General features: G+C 50.3%; 2 protein-coding genes across 2 annotated transcripts; both read right to left on the bottom strand.

The window, feature by feature from the left end:
- Window positions 1-303: 303 nt before the first annotated feature.
- On the bottom strand, window positions 304-3665 carry p2ry10 (P2Y receptor family member 10). The gene is made up of 3 exons (XM_053879148.1): window positions 3541-3665; window positions 1418-1807; window positions 304-1332 (listed from the first exon to the last, which is right to left on the bottom strand). The coding sequence occupies exons 2-3, from the start codon at window positions 1763-1765 to the stop codon at window positions 565-567; spliced, it is 1116 nt and encodes a 371-aa protein (XP_053735123.1). The 5' UTR covers window positions 1766-1807; window positions 3541-3665; the 3' UTR covers window positions 304-564.
- Window positions 3666-5798: 2133 nt separating this feature from the next.
- Window positions 5799-13392, bottom strand: lpar4 (lysophosphatidic acid receptor 4). Its single transcript, XM_053879149.1, has 3 exons — window positions 13159-13392; window positions 6667-7422; window positions 5799-6586 (listed from the first exon to the last, which is right to left on the bottom strand). Exons 2-3 carry the CDS (start codon window positions 7240-7242, stop codon window positions 6113-6115), a joined length of 1050 nt encoding a protein of 349 aa, XP_053735124.1. The 5' UTR covers window positions 7243-7422; window positions 13159-13392; the 3' UTR covers window positions 5799-6112.
- Window positions 13393-15139: the final 1747 nt, after the last annotated feature.

Here is a 15139-nt window from a genome sequence, read left to right as displayed (position 1 = left end):
CGGGAAAACTGCTTCACCATCAGACACAGAGGGGTCAGGTCGATGGTCTGCAGACCGTGGCCTTGTTTGTTTTGGAACGGTGCGGCGGTCTTTGTGCCTGTTACACCGGCCTCTAGTGGTGGACTCGTGAACTGTCGCAGCGAGAGCCTTAAACTTTTTATGTTTTGATTACATGACGTGGAACATTGTAACTTCTGTGTATTGACTTTTTATGAATTCCTGGTCCACATTATGGAACCCGTGTACCCCTCATTGATATGAATGTTAGTAAGAAGCAATGTGACGTCATTGAAAAGCGCATTCTTTTATTGGTCGTAAACAGCCATTTTTAATTTAAAGTAAACATCCTCACATTGTGTTTTTATTTTTGCTCTCATCCGCTCAATGGCATGATGCTACAAGAGGAGCCAAATAGAAACAATAATAATCGCCTACAGAGCCAATAAAATGCCTTTCAAGGTGTCAGTATTTAGCTTCTCTGACAAAAACCAAGTTCAGCGTTTGGGTGGCTAAACTTCAAACATGGCCGGACTGCTGTGGCGATACAAGCGGTGGGTGTGTGGTTCACCTGGGAGCGTCTCTGCTGTCCTCCGGCCGCGGCCTCTGGCTCATGGGGGAGGACATCAGCGAGCTGGAGAAGGAAGAGGTGCGACTCCGGATGTGGAGCCGGAACTCCGCGGTCAGGAAGTAATAGAGCAGAGGGTTGAGGCAGCAGCTGAGGCTGGCCAGGCACAGAGACACCGGGTGGACCTGCAGCACGGCCAGCCTGGTGGGACAGTGGCTCAGGATGCCCTGCTGCACCATCATGTAGAGCAGGAAGTTGATGTGGTAGGGGGCGAAGCAGAGCAGGAAGACCAGGGAGCAGCTCAGCACCATCTTCAGCGCACGGCTCTTCTCGCCGTCGGAGTGCTTCAGGTTCTTGGGCTGGAGAGCTGCGTGGTTCTGCTGGACCGCGAGGGAGCGCCTGATGCGGACGGAGGAGTAGACGATGCACAGCAGAGGAAGCAGGAAGCCAAAGACCTCAGCCAGAGCCACCATGCTGACCAGCAACGCGGTGGAGGGACGACGCATGGGCAGGTCTTTAAAGCAGCTGGGTTTGGGAGAGGAGGCCAATGGGGGTGGAGCGCTTCCCTCCACGGAGTCCCTCAGCTCGCTCACATGCTGCGCATCAGAGGTGTTGGAGGCGCCGCTCCGCATCAAGATGAAGGGCGAGCAGCTGAGGCCCACCACTGCCCACACCACAGCGCTGATCACCAGGTCAGAGCGCCGCCTCCATCTGCGGGCCAGGAACGGGTCCAGGAGGAAGCAGCACCTCTGCACACTGATGCACACCTGCCAGCAGAAGAGCAGGCGGTGGACTTCCCTCCAAAGGTAGAAGACAAGAGGTCTGCGGAGGGTGAAGGTGGGCTCAACTCACCAGGAAGGAGATGGCGGCGTACATGTTGAGGTACTTCAGGTAGAAGCAGAACAAGCACAGGCCGCTCCCGAAGGGCCAGGAGTGAGTGAAATAGTAGTAAATCCTCAGAGGGAGAGAGAGCGTGTGCACCAGGTCTGCCAAGGCCAAGTTCATCATGAAGATCACCGTCTTGGACTTCTTGCTGATGTGTCTCCACAGCACCCACAGAGCGGTGGTGTTGAGCAGGAGTCCTGGGACGAAGAGCAGCAGGTAGAAGTAGCTGTACATCTTCTCCATGTGCTCCTCCCACTCGCTCATGTCGTGGTTACATCCTGAGTGGGCTCTGCTCTCGGCTCCAGAGGCGTTCATGTCTGCTCCCAACACATCTGTGCACCCGAGTTTGAGGGTCACCTTGAGAAGGACATGGAAACAGTTTACTTTGCCTCAACATTGCTGTCTGACCCTCTAACAGGACCTCAGGAGGCCTGAAGAGCCACGGGTGGAGGAGGTGCAGTAACTTGAGGTCCGTACTGGTCTCATGATGAAGGGAGGGCTGAGACAAACAACAACAGCTGTGGACACAAGCGACTGTTGTGAGCAGCTCATTCATCTGGGAGCCACTCAGAGGAGCGTCACTGCTGCTCCACCTTGAGAGGACGCCCCCTGGCAGACACCTCAGTTGGCCGGCCTCCATATTCCTCCAGAAGATCTGGAGGAGGTTTCTGAGCCATGCAAAGTCTGGACCTCTTTGCTGCGCCTGCTGCCCCCATGACCCCCACTTGGATAAGCAGCAGGAGGATGTCTACAATGCATTATTAGTGCATTCATAGGAGGCCATGGTGCAGTTATAAGGCTTCATAGAAGATGTTATGAATGTCCAATGACAAGGTCAATAAAATACCATCAATTGTGGATTTAACTTACACTAGTGACAAAACCTGGAGCCTTGCCCTAACAACACGATATAATGTTTGAATGATTGTATCAAAAAATATGTTTTTAAGTTTAAAAAAAAAAAAAAGGAGGGAAAAAAAGAGTATTTGCCACAAGGAGCCACGTTTTTCAATGTGAACGAATGTGGTATATGACTGAATCCAATGATGGAACCACACACACATTTAAACAACAAAATATTGTATATCAGTTTGACAATGGCACAATAAATCACCATGGTGACTATATTCAAGTTTCTATATCACCTGACTATACCCACCACTATAATAATAATAGTATGTAGTATTATAAATAATATCATCTTTCAAATTCTGAATCTTATAATACGTAACAAACATTGTTTGACTTGATGATGAACGTGTAGAACATCTTCGTTGAAGCCTCATGAATGCACTTTGATGTCATATGAATGTAGTAAATCTGCATTATAGATGAGACCTTTAAGTGAAGTGTAACCGAATTAAAGCTTGTGAAAGAAGTTGCTCTGCCTGTACGCCATCTTCTTGCCATGCTGTTGGAGGTATTTTGTTCATCTGATAGGACAGGAAGTGGTAGATCTCTCAGCCCTCTCGTCCACTTCTGTTCAACCACTTCTTTCAGCGTTTGAATATTTGAAAGTGGAGCAGAAAAGGTTTGTTAAGTCCCTGGAGGATGTAACTCTAAACGCACAGAGGCTTAAACAGAACAGTTGAGCAATGGCCATCGACTTCCTGTGAGTGTGGTGCCCATCCAAACTGACATCAGGAAGCAAAAAAAACCACATCTCACCTTCTGGGTATTTTCAGTCCACAGTGAAAATGTGCCAAGTGCTATTTCTAACTTGAGCGTCCACCACATAATAAAGCAGCAGAGACTCACAGCAGTGGCTTCCACTCCCAGAGAAAATGCAAGGTATGTGCACGTGACCCCCTGCGAGGCTGTCGTGTGTAGGCCCTCGTTCCTCGGCCAGTCTCAGAGGAGCACCGTCATGGTCCCCGCACTGCACCATGGCCTCCCACAGAAAAACAGCCTGACGTTTGAGTTGATCTTTCAAGGCTATTCTCTGTCTAATTCAGTCGTTTCTGTATTAAAATACGACCCAAAGCATGTTGCAACTGAACAAGAATCTTCACTGACCGTGGAGGTGTAGCCACAGAAAACAACAGGAAGTGACTAAGGGACAAATATGTGGGTGAGAATTTCATATTTACCTTCCTCTCTGCCTGCGACGATTGCAATTCAAAGTGCCGACACGCGTACAGCGCCTCGCGCTCCACTGCGAACAGTCTTCCTGAGTGGTGGTGGAAAGCAGAAGCGCCGCTCTCACGTGAGCCTAATAGAGCGGCTGCAAAACAAAGTTTGCTGCGCATGTTTGTGGCAGGTGCTGCGGTTTGATTCGCCAGCAGCAGCAGCAGCAGCAGCAGCGGCGGCTGCAGCAACGCTGGTGGGTGAGAGGAGACCGGTGACCTGCTTCAAACTGCTGCCTGGCAACAGACCAGGGATGGAAACAACAGTGCTTGATGGTCGACTTGAAGGCGAGGAGGCCTGGCCTGTCCCAGCTACTCAGGGTGCGAGGCAGGGGACACCAAGCGTGTGTGAAAGAAAGAATGGATCATAGTTGTTGAAGTACAGTTATGATAACTTCCTGTCATGTCCCCGGTATGTTCTCACCTTGTCAGCCAGCTGGGGTTGCAGCTACCGTTTCCCTCTCGGGCAGCTCACTTCCTGTATTTGCCTTCGGTTTTAGTCACTTGCAACCGCTGATCTTGTAATACGATTTTGAAAATGAACCCTCCCTGCCCCTTCTCTTCCTGGGCAGGAAGGCGACCCCCGCTGCAGCCACTAGAGGCCAGCCGAGACAGGCCTCAGTGATCCTGCGGGGCCCAGAGCACAGACACTCACTCTCTGCTGCCATTCTTCTCCCACATTCTTGACACGACCTGGTCAAGAAGAGGACTCCTCCTTACTCCCACCCCACCCCCCATTTCCTGCTCTTCATATATCCACTGCACATTTTAATCATCCTCCTTCTGACCTTTGACCCAGAGGCATGAGTCAGTTTACAGTTGCCTCGTCTGCCCCGCTGCTGCTGCTGCACATGGTCACACGTTTCACCAAAGAGCCTCAGGGTGGATAAACACCGAGGCAGTGATTCACCAACAAACGCCTCCAGGTCTGGATTCTAACTTAGCTTGCAGCAGCCTCGTCGCGTGACCGTGCGACCAAAGCGTGAGGATTGGTCTTAGACTGTCACCAGCAGCAGAGGAACATCATAACACCTTTGTTCATAGACGTGAAGACATCCACGTCAAGCCTTCTGTCAGGGTCCTAGTTGCTGTGCGTCGGTCGAGGTTTCTGCTCAAAAAGCCGGTCTACACAGCGCCGGTCGCCATCTTATCATTTCATAACATCGTCTTGAAAAAGTGCTGACTCATGTGTTTTGGTGGCGAGGGTTTTTGGCACGCTGGTTCCTCGGACAGCGCTGAGCTGGAGTGCGTGCGCTGTGTCGTAAGAGACTTTGAGCAGCTCTGCCGTCTCAGGCTGGATTAAGACAGAGAGAGCTCATTCAGGAGCAAACAATGGACCATTGCTCCGGCCATAATGAGCATTTGGACTGAGACGCGGCACAAAGCCTCCTGAGGACCGCAGCCCCTTCGCTGCACCCGCACAAGCGGCAAAGCATTTGATTGATCAATTGTCACGAGCAGAAAAGCAGCTTGTTGGAGGAGTGAGGGCTCTGCAGGTTGCACTTGTTCACCTTCACGTGAAACTAAACACTGATAATCCCAGAACATCTAGAGGCTCGGCGAGCTCAGGGCTGACACCCTCTTAAAAACAGGCACCTGTTGGGTGAGCCGCATCTGAACCCTCACTAGGGCCTCCTCCGGGTCCTCCACTCTTCTCCCTGAACACGAGCCTTCTTGAATCTGCTGACTCCTGGGTTCTCCTTTGCATGCTTCAGAATGTCTACCGTCTGGAGTGAAGGGAGACTGTCATCGGGACCTCTCTCTTAAGCTCTAGCTGGGCCAGACTCAGGCCATTTGCAGTCCTAAAAGTGGACCTCACTAGCCCTGTGGTCGCTCGTTCCTAGACTGCGGGGAAGCTTGACGCTAACCTGGCAGCATCAGGAGGACACCTCACTCCCTACCCCTAGAGGGAGCCACGTGTCTGACCCGTTCGCTGCTTCCATCCATTTCCGTTTTCTCAAAGCCCAATACTGTCTGGAACACTATCCACCTCAGGTCAGTTCTCAGTGTTCTTGAACTTCTGTCAAGGTTTAAATCGAGAGCAAGTACGTGGCCAGTGTTCAGACCCCTATGATTCAAAACAAAGAAACACAATGGAAATTCTTCATCATTTAATGTCCACGGATAGCAGCGCAACAAGCAGCTGTGTCACTGTCCCGCTCACACGCGACAGACGGTGGTGACATCTAGCACGTCATGCAGGACAGGAAAGAAGCAGGCCAGAGGCGTTTGTGTTCGAGGACTACAGTGCGGCTAAGAAAAGGATCCACGTCCTCCGCCCAGCGTCTCTGTGGAACGGTGTTTTTGAAGTGTGTGTGTGTGAGGCTGGAGGGGTTTGGACTCCCACAGTGGGGTCACTAATCACGGCAGTGTTCCCCCAAAACAAACTTTGATCCATTCCTCTGTCGTAATACTTAAAGCCCAGGCCATACCTCGGGACTTACCCCGGCACTGAACTAATCGCCTGAGTTATGCAGCTTCCATGTCCAAACAGCTGATGGTTGGATGTGTCCAGTCCAGCGCGGCGCTCGGCGAGTCAGAACCGACTCTCAGACGTCTTAGCCTCCTTCCCATTGCTGGCGTGTGTGTCTCTTGGAAGAGTGTCCTGGACTTCAGTGTCACTCCGCGGGATGCTCTCGGGTCTGGACCCCGATCCTTTTGCCCCCATGGTGAGGCTCTTCTGAAAGCTCTCCGAGGTGAAGTAGTAGACCACGGGGTCAAGGCAGCAGTTGAGGCAGGCCAGGCACAGGGTGATGGGGTAGAGGGTCCGGGCGAAGCGCTCCACCGCACAGCTGGCCAGCGCCTGGGTGCGCACCAGCGCGTAGAGGAAGAGGATGGAATTGTAGGGCACGAAGCAGATGATGAAGATGCCCAGGTGGACCAGGATCATCCGGAGGACGCGCCTCTTGCTGTCGCAGCCGTGGCCGACGGTTATCGGGCGCCGCAGCGTCCGCAGAACTAAAGAGGAGCAGACCAGATTGGCCAGCAGCGGGATGAGAAAGCCCACGATCTGAAAAACAAAAGGTAGGTCTTTCAATCCTTCACACTGGCGGCATCAAACCACGAAGCCCCACATCCACCCAGACTGACCTCGATAAAAATGGTGATCTTGGACAAGTAGTTCTTCCAGGTGCTCTTGGAGAAGCCCTCGAAGCAGGCCTTGCCTTTGCTGTTGCTGTTGATGGTGGAGAAGAAGGTGACCGATATGCCTCCTCCCACGATGGTGAGCCACACGGCGGCGCACACCAGAGCTGCGTTCCGCCGGGTGCGAACGGAACGCGAACGAAAAGGATAGACTATCGCCAAGAATCTGTCTACGCTGATGCACGTGAGGAAGAGCATGCTGCCGTAGATGTTGGTGATGAAGGCCGTCCCCGACACCTTGCAGAGTCCGTCCCCGAACGGCCAGTTGCGGTTTACATTGTAGAAGACCTTAAACGGAAGCGTGAAAACAAACACCAAATCTGAGAGCGCTAGATTTGTCATGAACATTGTGGTCTCATTACGGATCTTCATGCGGAAGCAGAAGACAAAGAGCGCGGCACAGTTGGTGACCAGGCCCAGCACAAAGACCACGCTGTAGACCACAGAGTACAGGTTGTACTTGAAGGAGTCGTCAATGCCACAGTCCTCCATCCCCGTCTCGTTCAGCACCAAGCTCGCCATGGCGACCGGTCGGCCCCGGGGTGACGCTCCACTGACTGCTAGCTCCTTCCGTCAGAGGGGGAGGTGGGGTGGGTGATGGCAGGTGTCAGCAGGGGATCCCCCTGTCCTGGCTCCTCCTGAGCATGCTGGACGCCGAGGCTCAGACAGTCAGGATGCAGAGCGGAGGGCTGGCGCGGCCTCCTGTGGAGACCAAAGGAAAATGTCCATGTTCACTTCCTCAACATTAAAGTCCGCCGTGGACAACGGCAGCATTCCTGCCGACAGAAGTCAAACACCGCCTTTGTTTGTAGGAATACACGAAGGGAAAATGAACTTCACTGCCGAGACAATACGGGAGAAGATAAAAGCCTTCATGGATCTGGTCAAAGGCTTCTGTCACAGATGGTAAACAAAGGAAGGAGCCATGATGAGCTGCAGAGGGCGCCAACAATCCGTTTGCTTCAGAATCGAGATTCTAATTCCAACCATTCAATTTAAAATGTTCTCAAGCGGATTAAAAAAATACCTAAAAATCAGCCGGCCGCGCCCCGTTCTGGACGCACCTCAACAAAGATGGCGGAGAAGGAGCGGCGACCAGCTCCGTTGTCCTTCGGTAAAGGCTCCAGTTTTGGGGTTTTACAGAATTCATTCTGGCTCGCAAAGCAGCTGGGAGTAGATCATCAAATGGTGAGAGAGTAAAAGATTCCCACCCGAGTAAGTAAAGCAGTATTTCTGTGTCTAGCTCTTTGAATTTTTTAAACCCAATGTTATGGGTCTAGATGCATTTCATCTCAGCGCTACACAGTAAAAAGGTAAATGTTACACAACACGTCTGGCGCCCCCTCGGTCAGCTGACACGAACAGCTAGCTACAGCCAACATTCATACCAGCTGATAGGAAGGATGGTGGCTGAAACGTTCCGGAGCACACACAGTAAACAAGGGAGAACCTTGGTGGATCTCCTGCTGCGGCTAGTGGTGGGCTGCTGGGGCTTCATGACACTGCCTCTCTGCACAGAGAGTGGCCAAGTCTTCAAAAGGCTCGTGGATCCAGATGTGGAACACAGCCAAATCATCTGCTACCAGTACATTGTCAAACATTTCCTGAAAGTCGTGTTGAAGACAACAGTATGCGGGAATAAAGTCAAGCCATTCTGTCCCCACAGAAGTATTGACGGCATGTAAACCTGCTCAGTGCAGACAAGAGCTCCCGCTCCTCCGCTGTCCTCGCATACCTTTGCGACGCCAGACTTCCTTATACATTCCACAGTCCTTCTCTTGTCACAATGGCGTCCACAAGCGAAAGAAAAGCCCATGAGAAACCAGCTCTCGTCACAGAACAGAATGTAACACCTGAACTCTTTGGATCCAGAGGGTGTGTGTGAATGGACTGTCAGTACAAATAAAAGCGTCGTCTGGAGCGCGCGAGCCTGCGAGTTCTCAGCGTCGGGAGCCTTCGTCAGGAGCCCAACTGTCGACAAAACACTGCTCATTCATTCAGGAATCCACCCCACTTCCACCACAAATGTCCAAAGACGGTGGTGGAGGCTGAGCTCCAGCTGGAGCTGAAATCCATCTACATAATTACCAGTCATTTCCATAAAGGTGGGAGTCAGTCCTGGTTTAGTGCCTGGCTTGTTCTGCTGTGGAGCCCTTGAACATGAACGTGAAGGTTGGTTGGTGATGGTGGCCATGTCGCCGCCTACAGGACCACGACCAGCCGTGGTTCTCAACGAGAAGCTACTGGAATGTTCGCTCAAGTGGGGAACAAGTGGAGGCGTGCTATTATGTGAGGAGAACAGGGCCAGGACTGGCCGGGTTCGACACAACAAAGAGTAGGTGGACAGCCGCTCTAATTCAGCGGGCCGATAGATCCGAGCCGAGAACACAATTGGAATACCCTTTTTTGAATCAACTGTTCATATTCATGACACAGTAACAAAACAGTGTCAAACATCTCCCAAGAAAAGCCCTGCCCCACGAGCTTGCGCTGACAGCGAACACGAGTTCAGGTAGTCATGTGACCCATGCAAATCCAGGCTTCAGGTTGCAAAAGGAAAACCTACCAGTCGTGAACTATTGACAAAAAAAGGAAAAATGGAGCCCAATAATGAGTTAAATCAGAGTTTACATTGCAGAATGTTTGATGCATATAGTTTTGCAGTACTTATTTAGTTGACATTAAAGATACTTCTGTGGCGTGTTTTTTAGTCGATGTCAAATGAGTGTCAGTCGCTCTAAAAATGATACACCAAAAGGTGCGGCGGTATATGTGTGGCCAACTCGAGGCCCGGGGGCCAAATCTGACTCGTCCTGGCAGGCGGCCCCTGAACGCATGCAAAGATTACATTGAATGGGAGCTCTTAAGCCACCAGTGTGCTTGGATTTGGGATCAGAGCACTGTTGCGTATGGGTGTCACATTTCTGTGTACAGACGATGATGAAAATATTTCTCACGATGAAAGCGATTCTGTCGTTATTTCGAAATGAATTAAAATGTGGCATAAATATGATGCATGAAAGGCAGAAACTGGCACAAGTCAATACAACTTGCTGGCAGGAGAACAAAGACTTGTCAGTCAAGCACATTGGCTCTGTTCAGGTGTAAAAAGCAGCAGTTCGCTTACGCTTCAGTTTTCGTTCAACAGGCAGTTGAGATGTGGTTTTTCGCCAGCAGCAACACCTCTAACTGACGCCTCACTCGATATCACTCCGTCTGTGCGCTGAGGATGTGAACTGCTCTGTAACACGTCGCTCGCAGAACTCGGCGAGTGAAACGCCACGAGGTTAACCGGAGCGCGACTGTGCCATCGCACAGCCTCTGGTGCTGCTTCCTGGACGTCATCAACGGTTTTTTTTTCTGACCTCAGTCAAGACACTCATCTTTGGATGTACAGGGAGATTTCGATAGAGCCACGACTTGTGTCCCATGCTTCTGGGTCACGGTGTCTGAAGCGCCACTCTTTCTACCTGTGGACATGGCGTGAGGTAAAAAAGGTTTTAGTCCCGTGAGGATGTGCCATGTCAGTCGTCTCCACCGGACACTGTCAGTGAAGACAAGCAGAAGGTCTCCCTTCACTAGAAGGGTTCGAGACACTGATGCAGTGTAATGTTGTGACTCATTTTATGGTAGTGAATGATGGCAGTGAACTGTTGGGCTCGGACCATTTGCATTTGGCCCAATGTGATATTTTCCACATGTGATACCATAACTGTCCATATTTACTCATTTATATTGCCATTGTGATTTATTCATTTAAAAATAAAAATAATAAAACTGCTCGTCACTGTCTGATTTACGACCTGCTGGACTTAGGTCCACCCGTCCTTGCGACCACGTCCAGCAGGTGCTTATTTTTCTTCATTCAATGTCTGGCGCCGCAGCACGTAGCTGCCCGGCATGGCGCACGACATTTACGGCTGTAAACAGCTTGGCGTATAACAGTATTCAATAGAAAAAGTTGCTTGAAAATGCAACAGATTGACATTGTGTATCCTATGCAGTAGCACCTGTAACCCTCGCGTCAGGCATTTGGAATGGCATTCCACTTGCGTCCAATCTGACTCAGGGCCGGTTGGTCGGAACCGATCCCAGTCGTGAGTCGGATGTTGGTTGTATTTGTGTATTACTGAAGAGTACTATTCACTCTTGACAAACACACACAAAGCAGTGTATGTGCAATAACAGGGTGCCAGAACAGGCTGCGACAGTAATATTTTGGGGGCTAAATGGTTTCAGTGATCGAGAGCCTGCGGTCACCGAGTCTTTTCCAGCCGCCTGGAGTCAGATACGCGTGTGTCTCTGCCATCCATGTTAGCATCAAGGGGCCCCGCTGGATTATCTTTCACTGATGCATCAGTTTGCAGCCCGCACAGTGGCAGCTGATGGTTTTCTAATGTGTCCAGCTCCAGCTGCTTCGCCAGTGACGGTACATGTGGCGGCACCGGGCAGAGCTGCTGCTTGAGCCACAAACAGAGGGCAGCGCAGTCCGTCAGCAGCGTCCAGTGCCAGCGGCAGGGCGACATCTTTACTGCGTTTTCACACGCCTCCTACCGACCTCCACAATGTACCCAAACACACCCACCTCCTGTAGCCCCTTCCCAGCACACACTGACGGCCCGGTCCCAGGACCCCCGACACTGCTGACTTCTCATTCAGCTCAGGTTTCTGCCGCTATACAACGTGCAACTGGCTGCTTGAAATTCAGAGCCTAAAGGAAACAAGACCTTCAGAGGAAGCGCTAATCTTGTTGTGGAACCCGACAAGTTCTGTGAGTGTGTTTTTATGTTCAGGTCAGGCTTGACAGCTGCACCGCTACAGGGATCCCCCCTCCGTCCACGGAGTCAGCCACAGACACGGGCCTGTGGGATCTGACCGGATCAAGTTCTGCTTCTGGCGAACACATCCAGCTGTTCCCTTCTCTCAGTGGAAGAGGAGGAGGACGGGAGGATGAAGGTGGAGAACAACCAGACGCCCCCACACAGCACTGCAGGACAGACGATCACTTACAGTGTGTGTTTTGACGTCGGCTGAAATACCACCATGCCGAGCCCAACCTTCAAAACGCAGGAATCAGCGCACCTCCTTCTCGCGCTTTATTACTACCTCTATGTTTCATAAGTCACCTTTCAGGCAAAATATATCTATCTATATATATATACTTCAGGCAAAAAAATGACCAACAGAGAGACAGAGAATAAACATGTAAAGCATAATGTAGGTTTGAATAAATATAAATGAATTGCTGGAGCTTATCGCAGATTCGGATGAGCTGGTACTTGGACACCAAATTCCATTGGACAGGGGCCTCCATTTGAAACAGAACCAGACCACATTACTTTGGATTTAATCAACACAGTGCAGAGTCCAGCACAGAACACTTTCTAAATGATCTCATTTCTGCTCTGCTTGACGGTCCAGTTGGGGTTCTTTAAGAGACAGTGTTTCTGGGATTATTTTAAAGCCTTATTTTCACAAGAGAGAAATATATATCTGGGCCCTTCAGACTATATTTACATCCAGAAAAAACTGCCTCCTTCTTGCCTCCGCTTTGTTCCCACATTGAGGAAGCACAGTGTCAGTTTGACTTCTGTCTGCAGGTGGAATACACGGGTCAAACCCAAGGCTCCGGGGCCCAGCCTAACCTGCCACTTGTCAGAGACTTCACTGGCTTAAACTTGAATCAATGCCAATTTAAAGTACAGACAAATGTCACATTGTGAGCAACAAGTTCAACACACTGACACACGAGGGGAGATGATAACTGTCAACAGTCAGACAGGAGGAGCGGTGCCGGAGTGAAGGAAGCATGTTTTCTTGTTGAAGGAGTGGACGGACTGTTCAGCGTCGCAGTTGTTTTATTCATTTTGACACTCAAGGCAGAGATCATCACACTGAATGTAGCCTCCAAGACTCACCCCCAGAGCGACAGTGCATCCTGTTTAGATGTGCCGTTCAGTGAAGCAAAAGCTTGGATGACTGCATTTAGTACAGCACATTAGAAAACCTGCACTGTTGTATGTAACGTGCAACACATGCCGAGAAATAGCTAGGAATCTCGTGAAGAAGGTGGTTAAATGGGAGGCAGGAGGGAGCTCTCACGGTGTGTATTAGGTTGAGGTACATTCATACATTTGTGATTTGGAAAATACGGTCCAAGGATTACTTGTTGAACTCAAATCTGGCCTTTACAGCGGTTCATTTAAAGTGATGTGTAGCTCCTAATGTCGACAGACATGGCTCTGGATCCAACATCCTTGTGTCTAATCTGATTTCTCAGACGACACAGATGAAATTACGTTGCCAGTACACGCAGGTATCAAGCGTGTTCTGTGTTTTTCTTAGTCAACACGTTCACGACGTGAGTGGAATAACACAGTGAGGAAAGTTGTAGGAGTCGAATAGCGAATAAAAAGCCCTTTAGATGCGTCAACTCACGGCCAGGCGGCGGGCTGGATGTTGACAGCGCTTGTCCTCGCTGCAGCTGTCAAAAGACCAACTCCTCTCCCTCAGATGGTTCTCCCGCTGCGTCCACACAAAGCTCCGCGGACCCGGACCCGGACCCGGACCGACCCCGGCGCCGCTTGTCGTGTTTCCGAGGAGCCGGTAGCGGGAGAAGTGTCGAGGCTTGAGCGTCGCAGCAGCCGCGGCTCTGCCGTCCAGACCTCCACAAGTGAGGGGGACGGGGCTCTCGCGCGCTCACGTCACGTGAAGGAGCGCGCAGGGTCACAGGAAGGGAGACAATGGAGGGTCGTTCACCGGGGGGAGGGGTGTCACCACACACACACACACACACACACACGCGCACTGAGTGGCAGACGAGCGAATGAAAGACCGCTCATGTCTGATCAGGGTTCTTCAGGGTTTCCTGTGCGCCTCCATCACCGTGCAGGGGTATGTTGGGGGTGTATTGGCCAAGAGATGGGCCGACAAGCAAGGTCCATTTTTCCTGCTCACTTTCCCCACCCACCGTCACTAAACCTTGGATAAATGAGGTCTGTGTATCTCTGCCTGAGAGATGGGCTCCTGGGGCCCTCTGCACCTCTGCACATTGCTCCGGGCCTCTTCTCAGGTTGTCACCTTCCAAGTAGGCAGGAGGTCCCGGGGCAGACCGAGAACCTGCTCAAGTAACCATGTCCCCCAGACGGACGACTGGCTTCTGGGAGTCTAGACCTCTTTGTTTTGGCTGCTGCCCCTGTGACCTGCGCTGAACGAAGATGTACTGTCCAGCAAGACTCGTCTTGTCATGAAAGTGCTTTGAGTTTACTTGAAAGTTTCTCATCATGAAGCCACAGGTCATTGCCATTCGAGTCGTGAAATATCTAACTCACAGGTTCTTATCTGACTCAGCGAGAGAACAGAGGGAAGAGTAGCTTATCTGGAGTCCCAAAACACAAGCGCGTTGATGACATCATGGTCTCAGATTGTCTCCGTCTGATCAAAGTGCTGGAGGACAGTCACCACGTCTGCACCTCCAGGGGCTATTTGGAGCGCGGTGGCAGGGCGTAGGCGCGCGTCCTCTATTGTGGCATGGGACAGGACAAAGACAGAGAGAGACACTTGACAGAGGGGAAGTGGTCTGTGGGGGCAGCGTCTGGCCGGCGGAGCACACTACAATAGCAGCAGGGAGGACAGGACATCCTGCTCCACGCATAGGCTGAGCTCTCTCACATGCACGCGCGCAGCCAAAACATGTTTCTGAGGTTTATAAACCTGCTCTTTTGTTCAATGTCAGCCACCTCTAGAGCTTCACTGCAACAGCGAGAGGTCAGGAAGCATGTTCTCCTCAAACCATCATGTGGCCTCTGAGGAAGGGCCTGTCACGTGTCTGGTGTCTGAGCACAGGGGGGTCAGAATGAGCTGCGGAAAAGTCAAGCTTTCCAACTAGAATGATTCATTATATCCACATATATTAAAAACAAAAAAAAACAAGACCAAATGAATGAACACAAAACAGAACAAGTGGGAAAAAAAACCACAAACAACTCCCAAATAATCCCAGGACTCTTTTATTATTAGGGTTTTTAAAAAGTCATTTAAAAATGATTCTGATCGAATTACAATCCCATCATCAATTTTTTGAAGTACATTTATTTTTTAGTCATTATTTTTTGAGTTTCTCTTTTTTGTCTATTTTGATGATTTTGTTATTCCTTTGTCTTCAATGTTTTTATGCATAACATATCTAATAATATAAGTCATCATGTGTAATACATGTGTGTGTTTATATTGTTTCCCGAAGCTCACAGCTGAAACAATACTACAAAACAAAGTACAGTTACACAAATAATTAACAGTGCATCTTGTTTAAAATAAGGATCATTGCAAAGTTTACAAAAAAACAACATTAATCACATCCAAAATATGATCAGAAATTTTTAATTCAGAATTTGTTGGGTTTATTTTTAAATTCAAAATT

This window comes from Synchiropus splendidus, chromosome 11 (assembly GCF_027744825.2).
Source record: "Synchiropus splendidus isolate RoL2022-P1 chromosome 11, RoL_Sspl_1.0, whole genome shotgun sequence".
Classification (NCBI taxonomy): Eukaryota; Metazoa; Chordata; class Actinopteri; order Syngnathiformes; family Callionymidae; genus Synchiropus; species Synchiropus splendidus.
This window is presented reverse-complemented; position numbering and strand designations above follow the sequence as displayed.